This window comes from Sphaeramia orbicularis, chromosome 4, assembly GCF_902148855.1.
Source record: "Sphaeramia orbicularis chromosome 4, fSphaOr1.1, whole genome shotgun sequence".
Taxonomy (NCBI): domain Eukaryota; kingdom Metazoa; phylum Chordata; class Actinopteri; order Kurtiformes; family Apogonidae; genus Sphaeramia; species Sphaeramia orbicularis.
The window spans coordinates 40545147-40565153 of record NC_043960.1 but is presented as its reverse complement, the minus strand read 5'-3'; the positions used below and the strand labels follow the sequence as shown (position 1 = coordinate 40565153).

At 37.3% G+C, this 20007-nt stretch overlaps 1 protein-coding gene and 1 long non-coding RNA gene across 2 annotated transcripts in view; one reads left to right on the top strand and one right to left on the bottom strand.

Annotated features, from left to right (window-relative positions):
* LOC115417756 (uncharacterized) overlaps window positions 1-11483 on the bottom strand; it is a 20818-nt gene extending 9335 nt beyond the window's left edge. The window contains exons 1-2 of the long non-coding RNA XR_003935200.1: window positions 11471-11483; window positions 5674-5676 (exon numbers count right to left, since the gene is read on the bottom strand). This is a non-coding gene — a long non-coding RNA (uncharacterized LOC115417756). The remainder of the gene's footprint in view (window positions 1-5673; window positions 5677-11470) is intronic.
* On the top strand, window positions 2814-20007 carry mef2b (myocyte enhancer factor 2b). Its single transcript, XM_030131796.1, has 9 exons — window positions 2814-2853; window positions 8875-8955; window positions 10633-10836; window positions 12348-12476; window positions 12728-12917; window positions 15243-15391; window positions 15588-15702; window positions 17828-17939; window positions 18258-20007. Exons 2-9 carry the CDS (start codon window positions 8902-8904, stop codon window positions 18559-18561), a joined length of 1257 nt encoding a protein of 418 aa, XP_029987656.1. The 5' UTR covers window positions 2814-2853; window positions 8875-8901; the 3' UTR covers window positions 18562-20007.

The window sequence follows — 20007 nt, the reverse complement described above, 5'->3', positions numbered from 1 at the left end:
ATGTAGGAAAATACATGAATTTCATTAGTTCATTTTATTGGTGGATATTGGCCAACAACTGGTGTTTCCTCCAGAGACTGCATCACCACCTTAAGACCTGACCTGGTGCTCTGGTCCCCCTCACTAAAGAAGGTCTACATCAGGGGAGGCCAACCCTGGTCCTGGAGAACCACTATCCTGCATGTTTTAGATGTTTCCCTCTTCCAACACACCTGATTCAAATGATAAGTCTATCATCAAGCTCTGCAGAAGCCTGATAAGGCCGTCAGGTGTGCTGGAAGAGGGACACATCTAAAACACGCAGGATAGTGGCTCTCCAGGACCAGGGTTGGCCACCCCTTGTCTACATTATCGAACTCACCGTACCCTGGGAGGATTCTGTGGATGAGACGTATGAACAGAAACACCTGCGCTATACTGAACTAGCCACTGAAGCACAACATCTACCACCAAACTCCTTAGAGACCTGGGGGTCAGGGGCCAGGCCCTGCACAGAGCCATTAAAACTGCATTGGAGGCAGCAGAAAGAAGCAGCCAGTGGCTCTGGATAAAGAGGAACGACACCACTTGGGCCCCCAAGTAGTAGTAGGTCGGGGTTGGCTTGGGGCGCCCCTGTTGGGCATAGGTGTGGGACACAAGCTGGGGGCTGATCACCCTGTGGCTGGCCACCTCCGGTGAGGGTGCAGCTGCTCGTCTTTCAGAGAGGGGAAGCTCATTGTCGGCTTACATAAAAAAAATGGACAAGTTATTTAAACATAAATTCGGCCCTCCATTCCTTTTTAAGAAAATGGTCAGTGACCTTATCGTACCAACTAAACAAGAAAATGCTGAAATTATGTTAAATTGAAACAAGAAAGTACAATGAGTGTGTTGTATTGACAGTGCAAGAAATGAACAAGTAATTTCGTAGTGGTTTCTCTCTTGATTTCACAGCAGAATGCACGACAGTATTAAACTGAACTCTGTCAGTGAAGGAGTAGATCTCAAAATAGCTGTCAGTCAAATGGGATTCAGCCTTTCGACTGATCCTCCAATCAGTACGTGGAAGCCTGGCGTCCAGCCCGGCCGAGCTCCGCCCACAGCTCCATTCACCCCCAGAGACGCCAAGCGTCCGGGGGCGGGACAACATCGTGGCATTTATCCAATTACCATCCAGTTTTGAGGCAATGAAAAAAATTGTTCCACTCAGTCCCATTGAAGTGCATGGACGCTGAGCGTCTACGGGCAAATGCACTGAGCAGAGATCGTATGAGAAAACAGCGCAACGGGAATGTATGAGAACAACATCGAGTCCGCTGATTTGTGATAAAGCTGATTCTGAACGAACTCGTCTGTGAGATGAACGTGTTCTAACACATTTGTAGTCAATGAAATGTTAACACAACCGTACATATTTGACCATTTAATTTTCGTAATTTTAGGGGAAGCTGAGCTTCCCTTGCAGTCTGTGAGAAATCACCTCTGGTATAGTGTGAGTGGCTGAAACACCCTATGATCCAGAGGAACACTACTGATGATGCGGCCCCCTGCTTGCCCTGGGGGGACGTCCTGTTCCCTGGGTTGAGCCTGGGCTGGATGCAAGCCTCCTGGTTGTGGTTTCAATTTTCTGACGTTCACCAATGTACTCTTGTATGTGCTCGCACAAATGGTATCAACAACTTATCCTGTGTTTCTGGAATCACTGAAAAATGCAGAAGATGATCTGTTAATAAATGGTGATAAAACTCTTAGGAAAAGTTGTAAATGTAGAGCACAAAAATATTTCGAGGTCTTTAAGGATTAAATTGTTTTGTGTTTTATTTCACCTTCATCATAATTATATGGATTAAACTGATTATGGTCCTCAAGAATAGAAACTTTAGGTAGTTGAATTTAAACTTGTTGAGATACTATAAATAGTTTCTAGTATTAAAATTGTCATTTATGAGTGTTTTCAACTTTCAGATTTTATGAAACTTTATTTTTTTTTAACCTGAGTCATATTTTGGACCAAATTGTGATATCTCTCTTAATACTGCTGCTTCATTTTATGATGTATTTTTTGGTTATATTGTCAGATATTTTATAGTATAGTATAGTATAGTATAGTATAGTATAGTAAAATTTAAGTTTGTTTGTTGTTGTTTTTTTGCACTTTAAATGTTTGCTGCTAAAGAGAAACAGGGCTGCTGAACTGATTTTCACTGATCCTGTAAAAGTGACAATAAAGTCCCATTCTATTCTATTCTATTCTATTCTATTCTATTCTATTCTATTCTCACAATTTGTCCAAAAATATGACTTACAGGCAATTATGCTATGAGTCTAAAGAAATGTTTTTCTCTCGTGTGTGTGTGTGTGTGTGTATGTGTGTGTCTGCACTAGTGTGAGTGTGTGTAACTTCTGCTGTGATCTCTCGCTGACAGCCTTAAGTGCGTGTTGCGTTCAAGGGCTGATAGGAGGCGGAGGTGTGCGTCCAATGGCATGACCGAGGAGGCGGTGTGTGTATGTGTGTGCATGTGCATGTGTGTGTGTGTGTGTGTGTGTGTGTGTGTGTGGTGTGTGTGTGTGGTGTGTGTGTGTGTGTGTGTGTGTGTGTGTTTGCTGAGACAGAAGGGCGGGCTCCAGCAGCCAGCTGTTGGAAAGCAGTGTTCCTGAACCATCCGCTACAGCCTCGTTCTGCCGAAAATCAGGTGAATTTCTCTGCATCAAAACCAGACAAGAGAAGACCAGACCACTGTTTAGTCTGACATCCGTGACGTTTGTTTGCGGAACTTTTTCCGCACCTTCTTCTTCTTTTTTTTTTAATACTGCTCTCCATCAAGTGTTGCAGATCCACAGATAAACAGCAGACCCGAGGAGATCCCACAACAGGTGAGTTCAGATGCTCAGCTTTTGTTTTGTTTTTCGCTTTTCAACATGAGCATTTACTTCTCCTTAAAGCAAATGAAGCAGGTTTTTCAGTTTCGTGTATTTGACTCCTCGTGACCCAGCTGTGCGTGGGGGACCCACTCGTACCTGTTGCTGTGTTGTTCAATAGATGAGTCTATATTAGAAGAGGGATGCTTGGCAACTCGGGGACAGACAGGCTATTCTTAAACAGTCTATTTTCATGGGCGTCAGCAATTTATTAGACTTAATTATCCGCAAACATTTTTTTACGCTATGTATTTTTACAGTTTTTATTTTTAGCGCAGAATGCTTGGGTGTGCAAAATTAATCCGCGTCCATTGGATATATATACATCCCATGACACTTAGAATCAGTTTTCAAACTAGATAGATAGATAGATAGATAGACAGATAGATAGATAGATAGATAGATAGATAGATAGATAGATAGATAGATAGATAGATAGACATGTCATCTTCTAAGCTTTTATTCACCATTGTCAGTGGTTATAGATGCTTGTTTTTAAGTTCAGTTAATGATGTATGTCCCTGAAATGGTCACTTTTTCTTCAGTTTTTACCTGTTTCCATACAAAAACCTTTGAATTCACTCTGAGCTTTTATGAATATCTATATGATCAGTAAAATAATACAGGAAAATACCTGATTTTCATTGAAAAATACAAAATACAGAGGATAATATTATAATAAATGATGATATATTAAGGTAAAATGTAAAGAAAATGCAATTTGGAAGTCACCACAAAAATAGTTCAAATATAGAGTTAAAGTTTTTAGTCATCAGTGGTCCAAAAATGCGAATACCTTGAATTGAATATTTCTTATATTGAACCTTTTCACTGAATGAGCTGATAAAAAGTCCCCTCTACTCAGCTATCCTTTAGATATGGCTAATCGTCTCATTGTTTGCAGTTGATGTACTATTAATGAAGGGAAAAAAAAGACTGAAAAAATCATTTTTCGGGACCAAATGTTGCAGCTCATGTCTGCATGTACTTTTGCCATTCTATTCTGACAAAAATATCAGAGCAATTCAATTATCTCCTGTTAAAATTAGACAAATATTTCCTCACCATTACTCTGCAAAGGCCCAGTGTGAACATGTACTGTCTGACCCCGGGGATGACACACACACACACACACACACACACACACACGAAACACACTTTTAATTATGAATCATTCATCATCAAGGGCAATCATTTAACAATAAAGTACATTTCTATTTCTTAAAATAGGATTCTGTTTGAACCCATGAAGACCCAGACAGCTACCGGCAAACCAAAATCATCTACTGACATAAAATGTTTAATACCTGTTGATCCACTAATCCTATCAATACATGTAAATAATTGGTGTAAAATGCAGTTTGTCATCTTTTCATGGTCATCATATGTGAGCCATTTGGACGTTCAGAGGCTCTGTAGTTACCGTGGAAACATCGTCATCTTTCTACAACATTGATTCACCAGTAAAACCCATGGAGTTTAATAAATGAATGTGGATGGACACACTTGGTACATGTTCAATTATTGATATCTTCAGTTTTTTTCTTCAGTTTTCTCTATTTCTGATATAATAACCCTCAACTTTTCTTTGAGCAGCTACATGATCAGAAAATTAAATATAGGAAAATTCCTGATTTTTACTGAAAAAAATGCAAAATAAAGAAGATTATTTTGCAATAAATGGTGATAAATTACTTAAGAAAGGTTAAATTCAGAGATAAAGTCATTTAGGAACTGCCATAAAAGTAGCACCGGGTCTTTATGGGTTAATATGAAGTATCAAACTGAATTCTCAGAAACATTTGGATGACTTGGGGGATTTTTGAGTCTAGGTTTAACATGTAAGCAAAGGACTTTGATGCAAGTCTTACATGAATAATGACTAAAACACTGTCAACAGTGTTGCACATCAGCCTGGGTAGGTGTCACTTTGCTGCAGCGTTCACAGATCAGACCATCCTCTGCTTCAACTGTCATATAGTTTTCATTGTCTTTTTTGCTTTTATTGTAATGATACAGAAGCGGATGGAAAGTGTCAAAAATAACACATTTTGCATGTATTAAATGGCAACGCTGCGGTATTCTTTCATCAGATCATTTTACCATTTCAGAGATTCTTATTTGAAGAAAGTTATAATACAATTATCGTTGTTTTTTTTGTTTTTTTTTGTAGTATATAGTGTATTTTCTAGGAGCTTTCCTTAACCCATAAAGACCCAGTGCTACTGTTGTGGCAGTTCTCAAATGATTTTTTCTCTTTATTTAACCTTTCTTTAGTGATTTATCACCATTCATTATGATATTATCCTCTGAATTTTGCATTTTTTTCTGTGAAAATCAGATATTTTCCCATATTGAATTTACCCTTTTTTATATATATATATATATATATATATATATATATATATATTTATATTTTTATAGTTATTATCACTATTTTTACTATTACTGTTTATGAGTCCGCATCCGGATAGTGCACCTAAATTTCATTGTACATTTTGTATAGTGACAATAAAGTATCTTTTCTTATCTACTGATCTTGTAGATGTTCATAAAAAAGCTCAGATTAAAGTTGAGGGTTATTATATCAGTGACTTTTTAAGCAAAGATATCATAACTGAACATAAACCAAGTGTCTTCATTCACTGTAACTTCTCAAACTCCATGGGTTTTACTGGTGAATCAATGTTGTAGAAAGATGACGATGTTTCCACGGTAACTACAGAGCCTCTGAATGTCCAAATGGGTCATATCTGATGACCATGAAAAGATGACAAACTGTATTTTACACCAATTATTTACATGTATTAATAGGATTAATGGATCAACAGGTATTAAACATTTTAGCTCAGTGGATGGTTTTGGTTGTCGGTGGATGTTTGCGTCTTTCTGGGTTAACATCATAAAATAAACATTTTGCTTCTTTCCTAAATGCATGTGTTTACTGTATTTCTGTAACATTTACAGGCCATCATGCTCTGAATGAGTCATGGAAAGAAAACCACTGATGCAGAACCACCAATACTTTAACAAATGCCCTACATTTCCATTTCTCATTCAAGCAAAAAGTTCACTGCAGCAAGACAGACCGTCAGGGTGATATTTTAGTAGGGGACAGATGGATTTTATCTCATCATCTGATCTGATCAAAGCTGTGATGTCTTCATACGCTGATGTTTGTTCCTGAACAAGCTTTCAGTTTTCTGTGCATGTGCTCTGTTGTCTCAGTGAGGTCCCCAGTGACTTGTCACAAAGTCCCAGGGTTCGTCAGACAGTAGGACTACCATAAGCCGCTGCCTCTTGTGTCTCTCTGCTCAGTTGTTTCCACTGTCTCACCTCTGGGAAGGCATCTGACAAAGGTACCGGCTTGCCCTATAGAAGCTCAAGACCCAGGGGTAACTGCATGTGCACAATTATCGCACAATTACAAGAGACGCAGCAATTATGTTCTGCATTTATATCTATTCATTACACCTGAAGGGACCGGCAGATGACGAGACATGATCTAATCTTTCATTTAATGCTCGTCTTTTCTGAATGATGCCTTGTTCAGTGGTTAGACAAGAGATGAAAGGTCATAGGCAGTACTTGTTTGCTGCTTGGTTAGTTCTTATAGAGACCTCAAATGACAGTTGTTGTATGGGAGAGCATCCAGAATTAGCTGATGCATGAGGCTTTTCCTGCCTGTCTCGGCCTTTAGGCCTTCAAAAAACCTACTAAACCACACTTGTGAGTTCTGTCGCTAAGTCCACGCCGTTTAGCTGAAGGTGTACTGTGGCTATATTTACCAAGCTAGTCATGTGTTTTAACAGGGCTGTCTGTGTAGTCTGGTCATATGTGAGAGGAGAGGGACTTTCTGTAAAAGCCTGAGATAAAGATCTTTCTGCTCAGTTTTGAACATATGTCCCACTTCCTTCTCTTCTCACCATCAACACTCTCTGACATGAGCTTAGAATGTATTGTCTCACTTCTGGTCCAGGAAAACTTGATGTGACTTGAATTCTTCCATGTCAGCTGTGTGTTTTGAGTCTTAGAAAGGCCACTACTGGTTTTGTGATCTTTTACATATTTCTCTTCAGTGTATCTTGTTTTCTTTGAAGTTACCACAGGTGATGATTCTGTCTGCAGTTTCCACTCTTGAGGTGTGTCTTACCTCTGCAGTAAAGTCAGCATGAGTGGATTTGACAGGACTTTATAAGGTAATAATTAGGTCCAAGTGGTGGATTCCACCAGAAATGCCCCAGATGCCTGTGTGCCAAGCTGATGTTGAGGAACAGTGGGCGCTTTAGGGGTCGTGGGAACGTGGGCGCCATATCCGCTGAGGCACCGTCAGCAGGGACGGGGAACTAAATATAGAGATGTCCAATAAATGTCTAGTATTAGGGGGGAAAACCAGCGAAAACTCCTCTGGGGTTTGGAAAAGTACTGTACAGTCAGGTCAGAAGAGTCAGACGACCACTTAAAGTAGACTTTTGACTGATAGTAGCGAGTCAAATGGAGAACAAATGAATGAATGTGTTTAATTTAGTACTGAATGATGTTGCACTGGAGGTGGTATGGCAGACATGAGGAAAAGCAGGCCTGGATACAAGTCTTCTATACTTTTGTGATGCTGACTAATAATATCTTGTGTGATACCAAATTTCAATACCTAAAGAGTAAATCTCATCAACGCTTGTGCATGCAGTAGGCACAGGTTTTTATATTTGTGTTTGTCGCTGTTATGTTCAGATAACTTCGGTTCATAAGGAATAAGTTTAACAGAAATATAAAACTAAGCAGTTAAAGAAGACAACTTACTGTGAACCACAATGTGGTTAAGAGGTATATACATATATATATGATGTTATGAAACTGCTTTGCGTACATATGGATGAAAGTGTAATTTTCTTTAAGTTAACATGGAAAATTTGTATCAGCAGAATTATTGTTTGGGAACTAGTTTAGATATGAGTATTGGTCAAGGTATTGAACCTTTCTTAGGGTCAGTGAATGTACATAAACCTCTATTTTTCTGGAGCGTTTCCAGCTCTATAGTAAATGAACCTTCACTGCCATGAACAAAGTTTTTTTTAGAGCAAACAAACAGAAAAATGTCAGGTCTATGTAACAGAATTGGACACTATGAAATGAACGACAATCCATCCATGTCTTTCACTCGTGCCCTCCAAATCCTGTGGTTTTTTCTGACCTGTCTTTGCATGAGAGACGAGTGGGTGGCTTTCAGCTGAAGCTATCTTTCAAAAACACACCATTTTCCTCCACTGTTTGGTTTTAGCTATTGCCTGCTGAACCTTTAAAAGGAGTTATGAATTTTATTTTTAACCTTGTCTCTTGGGGCTGTGCGGTGCAGTCGAACACTTTGCTGCTGGCCCGGGGGTAACCCAGACCATGGGGGTGTCAGACTGTGTGGACTGCTGGCCCGACGAGGGCCGCTCTAAGTTTAGACCGCATCACCTCATGGTGGTAAAAATAAATACCCTGCCCTTACCAAAGACGTAGGGACTTGAGTCACTAAACCAAACAGATTATATTTTCCCACCAGAATGACATGACCGTAAAGAGCTGCATTACTTAATTTTGCATTATTGTATAATTGTGATTTTAAAAACAGATTTGTTGCGCTGTAGTTACAATATTAGAAGAGTACAGTATTACAAACCAACCTATTCTATATACAACATACTGTATTATGTTACTGTTTGTTTTTTTGTTTCCTTTTTTTGTCAGATTGTAATTGAGGGTCATGTGATAACCTGTACTTTTCAATAAAGGGAAAGTTACAAAAAGAAGCACAGCATTAGAAGAGTACAGTAGTTTATTTTATTGAAGAACCTCTAGAAATATTTTTGATCCAACTTTTTCCCCTGGATTTAAAAAATAAAACTTGCAAATAGGGGTTTCCTTATTATTCTACTGTTCAATAACCACAGTGGTATGAATAACTCATGACATTGTTGTGTCTTTTTTTCACAGGTGTCAGAGTTTCAGACTGCTGAAAATATGGGACGAAAGAAAATACAAATTTCTCGTATTCTGGACCAAAGGAATAGACAGGTGGGTTTACATGTGACACCAATCGGTCAAAAATATACAACTATCTAGGACTGACACAAGAGGTGTTTGTACTCATTTGGACGCAACACCTGTAGTAATATAATGTGAGTTTTTCATTTTGGTTCAGTTTGTTTACTTGTTTGTTAACACTGTAGCAGCAAAACTATTGGTTGAATTCCTACCAAATTGGGTTTACAGATTGCCAGTGACCCAGAATAGATCTGATTACATTTTGGGAAAAATAGGTCAAAGTTAAAATCTTTTCTGAATTTTTAAAATATTTTTTTATTTACTTATAATGGGCAAAATTTCACATGTCTGTAGCAGTAAAACTATTGGTTAAAATTCATACCAAATTGACTTTATAGATTGCCAGTGACCCAGAATGGATCTCAATACATTTTGGGAAAAGTAGGTCAAAGTTAAAATCTTTAATGAATTTTTAAAATCTTCCCATTTACTTATAATGGGCGAAATATGTGTGGGGGCAGGGTTTGCTGTACCACTTTTTTTTTTTTTTTTTTTTTCCACAGTTCTTGTAAAATGCATGCTTAGTTTTGATATGCAAACTGTATATCTAAAAGTGGAGGGGACACTATAGGGGTGAATATATTTTTATGAAAAATTGAAGCTGTGTTTAAAGACAGTAGGACGGTGTTGTATAGAGAAGGGAGGATATGAAAGTAGAGGTTGTTCTCATCGATTTGTGTTCAGATTCAGACTGAGAATTCAGATGAACACACACATTTTACCTTAAAGTTAGCATTGAATACTGTGAACTTTAAATGAAAATGTGTAATTAAATTAAACATAAGTGCACTGTTGTCCATAGAGCTGGAAGAATTTCGTTTTCAGAGTCCCAGTTAAACTTTATCTGTCAAGAATAAATCACATTGTCACAACCATTTCATGAGAAGAGGTAAATATATTTTATTCCAACTTTATGGACAATAGTGTATGTCAAATGTAGAAATCCATCTCTTTTCTCTGATCATAAAACTAACACGACAAGTAAGTTAATTATATGTTCTTTGCATTTTTTTAAACAAATTGTCTGAATTGTAATTTCCGTTGTAAAAAAAAAAGTTGTAAACATACCATTTTAATCCCATTTTATCGTAAAGAAATCCTAAATAAGTACATGGAGCCCCTAAAGTTTGGTCAGTTTTTTTATCTGACTGCAGCCCATTAACCTATTAAGACCCAGTGCTACTTTTGTGGCAGTTCCCAAATGAATTTTTCCTCTATTTTTAACCTTTCTTAACTGATTTATCACCATTTATTCTAATATTATGTTTCGTATTTTGCATTTTTAAATATAAATCTGGTATTTTCCTATATTTAATTCACTGATCATACAGTTGTCCATAAAAGCTCAGATTCAAGTTGAGGTTTATTATATTCAAAAACAGAGAAAACTGAAGAAATCGTGACTTTTTTATTTCAACTTAATGGGCAAATATTTGAAAGTATTTCCATCCAAGTTCATGATTTTCACCTTTCAGTTATTCCTATGGATCTTTAATACATTACAAATATTCAGACACATTTGTTATGCAGCTCTTCCCAATTCCATTACATTTATCTGAATAATTATGTTGTATATGTTCTTTTTTTTTTTTTTTTTTTTTTTTTGCTAAAAATAAAATTGGATGTGTTTTTTTGTTTTTTCTGTAGGTGACTTTCACTAAGCGAAAGTTTGGTTTGATGAAAAAAGCGTATGAGCTGAGCGTGCTGTGCGACTGTGAGATCGCCCTCATCATCTTCAACAGCACCAATCGTCTGTTCCAGTACGCCAGCACAGACATGGATAAAGTTCTGCTCAAATACACCGAGTACAGCGAGCCGCATGAGAGCCGCACCAACACGGACATACTGGAGGTACTGTCAGACCTGATGAAAGGGGCAGGGTAAAGAGGGGGGGGGGGGGGGGGGGGACTGCAACGCCTGCTTTAATATGGATGTGAAGAGTCTGCTACAGCTTTAAAAGGAGCTATGAACTTTATTTAACCCTTTTAACCCCTAACGTTTCTGTGGTGTTTGTTCTGAATGTATGATTTATTTTAAGTATTCATAAAAATTCAACTGTTTGCTCAATAGGAAAAATTTCAAAATGTACTGATAGAATAGACCTTGAGCTTTCCATAGACATAGAGCAGTGAGACTGACTGGCTGTAAAAATAGGCTTTTTTTTTTTTTTTTTTTTTTTACACTGTTTTCATTGTTGTTTATTGTTTTTATTGTTATTTGCAGTGTTGTCATGATTTTCCTCTTTTTTTCTTTTTTTTATTGTGTTTTTACTGAGTATTGACCATCTAACTGCTTAGTGGAGTGATTTAGGAAAAAAACAGCCCCAAAACAAAAACTGTGTGTGTTCTCTTCTCAGTGTGTTCTCTTATTGATGGATATTCCCAGTGCCTTATTTAGTAGAAACCTGTAAAAATTCAACTCCTCTCTTTCTCTTTTTCTGTTATTCCACCTTGTTTTGACACTAAAACACACAGTAAAGCAAAACCACTGAAGAAAAGGAACACAAGCACATACTCACAGCAGCTTTAATGACACTGAAACAGACGCAAATTCACAGCAACATGTTTACCTGAAATATTGTCTCAGGTTTAAAGCAGTAGTTCCCAGCTTTTTTTGGCTCTTGACCCCATTTTAACATCACAAATTTCTGGCAACCCCAGACATTCAAAACAGAGATTTTTTTTTTTTTTTTCTAAAATTAATTTGTTTTTGATCATGTAATAGTTTGCTATACTATGTTGCAAATAAACCTTAATTTTAGACAATATTTAATCTATATTATGTTTATTATTATGGACGGGGGCAGAAAAGCCAGGTGTAGATTACTGCAAAAAGTGAGAATTTTATTTTCCTTGGTCAGCCTATGTACAGTCAGTCCAGCTTAGATTTACAAGGCTGACAATTAATACGGAACAAACAAGAACTCAAACTATGAATTATGAAAGAGCTGCAGCATCTGAAATTGACCACAATGAACATTTGACAGATAAACAGAACCACAGTGCTTTAGTTTCAGCTTCACAGTTTGTCATGTCTTTTATGGATTAGGATTGTCTCTCTTAACTCATTATATATTTTTTATCAGTAAGTTTGTTTTTTTTTTTAATCGATTACTAGAAATTTCAGGCAACCCCATTTGAATTCCAGGCGACCCCACATGGGTTGAAAAACACTGGGTTAAAGGGTTAACTGTTGTCTGTGCTCAACTGCTTTTTTTAAAACCCAGACCAAAGAGCTGTTTTCACTCTGTCCTTCAAAGTAATGATTTATTTCAAGCACAGCCACGTATTTGTAGTGCATTAGATTCATTTACTCTTTTCTGAGTTTGGTCATTTTACATCTATGCTTTTGTTTTGCGTCAGACTCTCCGTAGGAAAGGCCTCGGCCTTGACGGCTCTGAGCTCGACAGTGAGGAGAGCATGCAGGTGGCCGCAGAAAAATATCCTCTGAACGAGGGCATGGATCTCACTGTGGCTCGCCAGCGCTTCTATGTAAGTTCACAAACATGGTAACTGTTACCCACTGACCACATTCACACAGGCACACGCACACACACCTAAATGTGGTAAACCAATCTGAACTGAAACTGTGAATGAGGAGAAGCTACCAGCATTTTTAAGACAACACAGACATATTTGTTATTTAATGAAACGTACAGTAGTTATTAGTGAATTAACACAAAAGCTACAAAATGTGGAACTTTAAATACATTTTCTTCATATGTATGTGTGTAACTCCACAGCCTCCGTCACTGCTCACACCAGAGGCCCAGTTCCTGGTGTCTACAGGTGTAGAGAACGGCTTTGCCAACACCTCTGGATCCAGCATGGCCTCCCACAGACCCCCAGGCTTTAAACCTCTAGGATCCAGACCCAGCTCTGCCAGCCCTGCTGCACCGCACACACACACCGCATTCATGTCTCCACACACAGGTGAGCTGACACAGGGTTTGGACAAAGAAACTCCTGGAGCACTATTAAAACCACAACATGGACTGAGTGAATACTGCAGCTGGAAAAGAGTGAAACTGAGTCACAGTAACACTGAATAGGGATTTTTCTGCAATGATAAACTACTAAATTAACCCAAAAAGACCCAAACATCCACTGGTGTCCAAAGTCATCTACTGATATAAATTGTTTAATACCTGTTGATTCACTAATCCTATCAATACATGTAAAAAATTGTTGTAAAATACAGTTTGTCATCTTTTCATGGTCATCAGATATGACCCATTTGGACGTTTAGAGGCTCCGTAGTTACCGTGGAAACACTGTCATCTTCTACAACATTGATTCACCAGTAAAACCCATGGAGTTGCTAAATAACAGTGGATGGACACACTGGGTTTCATTTCATTTCATTTCATTTATTAAGATCCCCATTAGCAACTGCTGATTCAGTTGCTATTCTTCCTGGGGTCTCCCCTACATTGCATTACAATTTTAATTATTTTACATTAATCTTACACCATTCACGCCCACACACACACACACACACACACAAACAGGACATATACAACAGCCCAATGCAATTAAAATAAATAAACAAACAAAATAAGTATTATACATTCGTACTCCTTCACCAACCGATAGCTGTCTGATACAAATCATAAGACATCTTTCAATATTAGCAATACTCATTCCATTTCATCCCTGCTGTGTAACAAAAAAAAGTTTTAATTTCTTTTGAAAACATTTTCTATTATTTTCCAACAACAAAAACCCTGGCAATCCATTCCATGCAACCATGGCCCGATAAAAAACAGTTCGCTGTAACTGATTTGTTCTGCCTAAAGGTAGAGCACACCGTGTTTCAGTAGTTTGTCTTGTACAATAATTATGTTGATTAGCAAAAAATGACAGTTTTCTGTGAATAATTTCTGGAGTTTGTGTTGCTATAATATGACGAATAAATGATAATAAAGAATATTTCAATCTAGTTTAAGTTCAGTTAATGAGAGATTTGACTGAAAAATTAACTTTTTTCTTCAGTTTTCTCTGTTTCTGATATAATAACCCTCAACTTTAATCTGAGCTACATCTACATGATCAGTGAATTAAATATAGAAAAATATGTGCAACGATGCAAAACACAGAGGATAATATTATAATAAATGGTGATAAATCACTTCAGAAAGGATAAATTTAGAGGAAAAAAATCACAAAAGTAGCACTGGGTCTTTATGGGTTAATCTGTAATGTCATAATTTTTCTGAGAAATCTGCTTCTTGAACGTAGATATTTTCTGACTTCCTTATTCATTTATGACAGTACAATGAATATATGTAAATTGTTGATGAGACAAGATGTTTGTTAATGGCATCTTTTGGTTTTTGAAACACAAATGTTTTTCAACTAACATGTATTATAAGCCCCAAAAAATGAAAAATCAGTTAATTTGAGAGAATATTCTTCAGATTGGACAATGAAAATAATGGTTAATTGAAAATATTCATACATACTGTTCATATAAATGTAGATTATTATAGCCTATCTGTATATTATAACGCATATGAGGCATGTCGTAATAGCACAGAGAAGAGGTGCTCATTACAAAGTGTAACACGTGGGTTTTTGATATCAGATGTACTTGCTTAAATACTATTTTGAATTAAATGGACATTTGTAATTTATGTTCAAATATCGGACATTTTCCTTCCTAAAAATAGGTTGAACGCTTTCTTCATAAAAATCAATGAAAGGCTTATGTAGCCTCTTATTGTAAATTGTGCACTGTATGTCTGGTGTCAGCCTTCCCCTGGGTTGTGCAGCTGGCTGTGAACTCACAGGAAATGTGTGTATATGTGTGTGTACGCTCGGGCTGTTTTGTGAAACTGGCCTTCCACCACTGTAGCAGCGGCTTTAACCAGTTCTGTGGTTTCTTTACAGAACCTTTCGCACCTGCCTCTCATGTTGACATCTTCATGCAGTCTTTAATTTGTGAATATAATCTGAGAGGCAGTTTTCAGATTTATTTATTTTTGTTTGTTTGTTTTTGCTGTCGATCGGAGAGCGGGTTTTTTTAATCTTTGTTGTCGGCCCATATTTGATTCTATCAGGTTGTTGATGCAGTTTGTGAAACGTTAAGTCACACGTGATTGTTGTTCCAGGTCAACCCAAAAGAGGAAGTGAATTTATATCACAGATGGGGAAAAACAGAGGTGTCGAGAGAACACCAGAGAATGAATGATCGCTCAGTCGGTGAAACAAGTTCACATCAATTTTCACTTCCTGCTCCCTTCTTTCGCTGTGTAGGCATTGGCTACTCCGTGCTCTCCCATGGCAACCTGAATCGCGCCCTGGAGATGAAGAGCCCTCCTCCTCTGACCCTGGGTGGGGACAGCCTGCGGGGGGACGCTGCTAACCAGGGCATGGGGGCCACACGCGCCAACCACAACTCTGCTGTAAGTAACTGTTACTATTCAGTGTGAATTGTACATGTACTGCTGCATGCACTGATGCACCAATAAATTCATTTTCCACAGATTCACACAAGCATTTTCACAGGTTTTCAGACTCACCCACACCTCTCACAGACATGATCTGACATCTGACAGTTTGACATTTCCATTTGACTGTGTGTCTTTGTGTGATCTTCAGAGGGGCCTCTTGTACCAGGGCTTACACTCTGGCAGCTCCATGGTGGCCATGGGCAAGACTGGGCTCCTGGGCCACGGTCTGGGGGGATACAGCCTCCCCTCCCCAGCAGCATCTGGTATGTGTGCTTTGCACCTGTCTCTGGTATCAGAAGAACTTTAGTTAAAGCCAAAAACAATCATGATCATCTCAACATTTTACATCACCACTTTATTCCCACTTTATTATAACTATTATCCTGTGATTATTAAACTATAGATAGATAGATAGATAGATAGATAGATAGATAGATAGATAGATAGATAGATAGATAGATAGATAGATAGATAGATAGAATGCAAATTATAATATTTTAACACAATTACTTATTTATTACTATTAATTCATACTACTTTATTGTTAATACTTTTATCTACTAGTACTTTGTAATGTGCCATTAACTTTTTTTCCACTACTGTTTATATAGTTATTACTATTAATATTTGAATGGTTGAATGCATGAATGAATGAATTTATTTTGGATTTACATCAATCATTGTACTTAGTACATTAATCGTAATAAACATAAAAACCAAAAAGGAATAGGCCAGAAGCAAAAGCTTATTTTTTTGCCTATCCTTTTCACCTAATGCACTGCTTACATCAATTTAAATGTGTACAGCATCGAGCATTCACACCATAATAATAAAAAAAATTTTTTTTTTAAATTAACAACAACAAAAACATATCTACCATCTCAATTCAATATTTCTGAATAATTTTAAACTTCAGGCACTTTTTTTTTTAACTCTGCCAAAGGAGTAAATAACTTAAATGCATCATAAGGTCCATTCCATAATTTCACACCCACAATCCCAGTCCATCTAGACTTCACATATTTTCTTTTCATATTTCTATTGGTGCTGTTATTGGAACCTCAATTTCATGAGGGTTCTGCCCAAGGAATCAATCTAATCTAATCTAATCTAATCTAATTACTGACCCTTTTCGGTTGCTGTTTTGTTTTTTATCGAGCATATTTTGATGTTCCACAAACATTCTAACATTATAATAGTTTTGCATATTCTGCTTCTTGATTTCTTTTGGCGAGTTTTGATCATTAAGAATAATTTAAAACCAGAATTAATCATCTTCTACATTGTTTTTGTCTTGTCGTACCTTTTCCTCTTCTTTTTTCTTGTTACATCTTATTATGTGTTTTTTGTTGTTTGATCCTGTTTAGTCTTTTAGTTTGTTTTCATCTTTTTACATATTTAATGCTTTTATCTTGTTTTGTTTTCTACAGCTGATACATGTTATATCAACAATTATATTTATGTTTTTTAATAAATCTATGTAATTGAATCTGTCTTTATTCAAAGATAATGTGATTGACACTTTAAAATGATTACATTCACATGTATTGATCATTATGGAGATTTCTTTGTTTCCCCGGCACAAAAGGAGAAATAAATAACAACAAAACAAAACAAAGACAACAAAGAAAATTAACAGTGATCAGCACTGGTTATCAGCCCAATTGTAAATATTGGTAATGGTATTGATCTAGACTTTTGTAATTGATGCATTGCTAATTTTCTAATGTTTTTTCCTCTTATTATGTTTTTCACGTTGGGCTTGTCTTTCTGTGTTTTTTTTTTTAACCACAAATTTTGATGTGGTTTCCTCTGCTTTCACTCTGGACCAAAATCAACCTTTCAAAGGAATGTGATGATTGACATTTATCATGATTTTTATTTTGATAAGTTTTTTTGGCCTTGTATTCAAGCTCTAACTTTAAGTGAATAACAGTCCTAAATGCTGTTAAAAAATGCTCATTAAATTTGTGCATCATCTGTTCTCTTGGTTATTGACGCTAGTTTATTAAAAGCTGTGTTCTGTCTTAAATCAGTCAGCGTTTTTCCTCTCATTGCAAGTCATTAGTGCAGCGCCCAGACCATTTAGCCCATTATCTAAGCCCAGCGAATATATGATCAATGTGGAGAAACTATCTAACTAACTAAATAACCTTTCCCACATCTAGTTTGTTCCTAGTGGACATCTTGCAAATTTTCTTTTTGAGCATTCTGTGTGTTTTTTGCAAAGACACATGAATACTAATCATATTATTGTGTTAAAAAATGTAACATTTTCTCGTGGGACAAGGACGACCCCCAGACCTCTCACTAGTGAGTCTGAATCTTGCACAAACTTAGGAAAATCCCTGCCTTTTATTTACATTAATGTCTTTTATTTCCATCCAGAGTACAGCCCGCCTGGGTTTTATCACTCCGTCAGCTTACAGCGAGGAGCCATGAACCCATGGCAACCAGCACAGCCGCCCCAGGACACCCACGGGAGTCATATAAGCCAAGGGTGCGCAAATTAAGATGGAAAATGGTGACAAAGTCTGAATAAAATATGAGATCTGTCTATGTTTTGGGGTTAAATCTGTCTGCACTGGTCTGTACTTGGTTTGTTTTGCTTTTTATTCTTTAACTTTAAGATTTAAATCATTAGTTGTTGTTGTAACTGCTGTTAATCTGTCATAACATCTTATAATAAGCACAAAAATCTAAAAATAGTCTTTGGATTTCAACCAATTGTCAGCGATTTGGACCTAATTCACTAAACTGGAAAAGACTGCAATGCATTTGATGCTTTTTCTCTTTCAACATTTGTTGTCATTTGTAGGATGTCCAGTGGGGGGTGCTCCTTCCCCTCCCAAAGCTGCTCCTCAACCTCTCCACATCTGCCCTCCCTCAACCTTAGCATCAAATCAGAGCGCAGTTCTCCAGAGCACATGTCCTCCCCCACCTCCCCTCCTCTACACCACCTCAGGCAGCATTCACCAATGAGCAACCCCGATGCGGCTCGCCACAGCCCTCCAGAAACCCGTTCAGCCAATGAGGCGAAGGAGTTTCCCAAAGCCGGCTACCCGCAAGACGAGGAGGAGCCACTCAGGCAGCTAGAGATAAGTGATGGGTGGCAGAGATAGCTTTGACCGCCCTCGTCCCACCCCGGCATCTTCCAATCATCCATCAATACCCGTGCTCTCCAACACACACGTAAAAGTAACACATCACAATATGATAGTACTATGATGGGGTCGATCTGTCCCCCAACATCCAGGTGTGTGTGGACTTTGTCTCATCACACAGAGCTGGTCTCTCCTGGGCAGTAAAGAATTTCCTCTGCATCATGTGATCGATCCTCTGATGAGATAACATGTATACAGATATCAGATTTTTTTTGTTTTGTTTTGTTTTGTTGTGTGTGGAGCTAATGTGAATGGAATGAAATTTGGATTGTGTTAGTTTAGTTCTGTGACATCACCGAAGTTAGTGACAGCAGCACAGCGGGACCATCTGGAGTTGTCCAGTTGACTAAAACCCAAAATATTGTAGATTTTTGGCTTCACAACCTGTAAAATTACCCCAAACAGGTTACTTTTACTTCTAAATATGACCTCAGAGAGTAACAGTAAGGCGTGTTCAATTCATTTTTTAACCAGATGCAGTGAAAAAATATCTCAAATCACAGTAAACCACTGTGATGTACTATACGGCATAAATGACAAATTCCTGTATTGTACTTTAATTTTTGACATAAATAAGAAAATGTGTCTATAACAAGATTTGAGTTTTCTTGGCATCAGAGAGTCTCAGGGATTCGTTCTGTGCTTTTTAGTAAGACTACAGTTGTTAATAAGCTAAGCTTTAATTATTCCTCCAAATTATGGTCAGTTTAATCCATTTATTTACCCAATAAAAAATATTGACAGCCTAAATGATGACCAAAGTGTTTAATCTTCATCAATATGCAATGCACTCAAATACTGCAACAGCCAAAGACGTTTTTGCCTATGTATGATTAAATTTGATTTCAAAAGTTAAATATTAATTATATTTTTTTCATACACAACACTTTTTACCAACAGCTTTACTTAGTGAACACATTTTATAGATATTACTGTGTTATGATATTTAGATGGTGATACAGGATGTTTTATTTAAAGCCACAAAATAAACATTTTACTGAGTCATATCTGCTTTAGTTCTGTTCATATTCTTTTACAACCAAAGCCCCAGGAAAACATAAATGTATGTCATTGAATGCAGCCTGGCCAAAAAAAAAGTCCCCACCTGGATTTAAGTAAGAAAATAGTTTAGACTCTTCCACTGGATAATAACTGCTGTGATGAATATGTTTCACCAATAAATTGTTTCACTCAAACTGATGCAGTAGCTTCACATTTCTTAAACAACCATCAGTGTGATAGAGGGACTAAAGATTGGACTGTATTTCAATGGAAAAAGGTCATGTGGTCTGATGAGTCCATAATGACCCTGTTCTAGAGTGATGGACGAATCAGAGTGGAGAGAGGTGAATGAAGTGATTACCCATCATTAGTGGCGACTCGTCAATAGAGGGCGCTGCCCCC

Excerpts from the sequence above, each read along its gene's own strand:
- mef2b (XM_030131796.1), top strand. The coding sequence starts at position 8,902 with ATGGGACGAAAGAAAATACAAATTTCTCGTATTCTGGACCAAAGGAAT. Across the intron at positions 8,956-10,632 it reads TGGACCAAAGGAATAGACAG|GTGACTTTCACTAAGCGAAA; the intron begins GTGGGTTTACAT and ends TTTTTTCTGTAG. Across the intron at positions 10,837-12,347 it reads CCAACACGGACATACTGGAG|ACTCTCCGTAGGAAAGGCCT; the intron begins GTACTGTCAGAC and ends GTTTTGCGTCAG.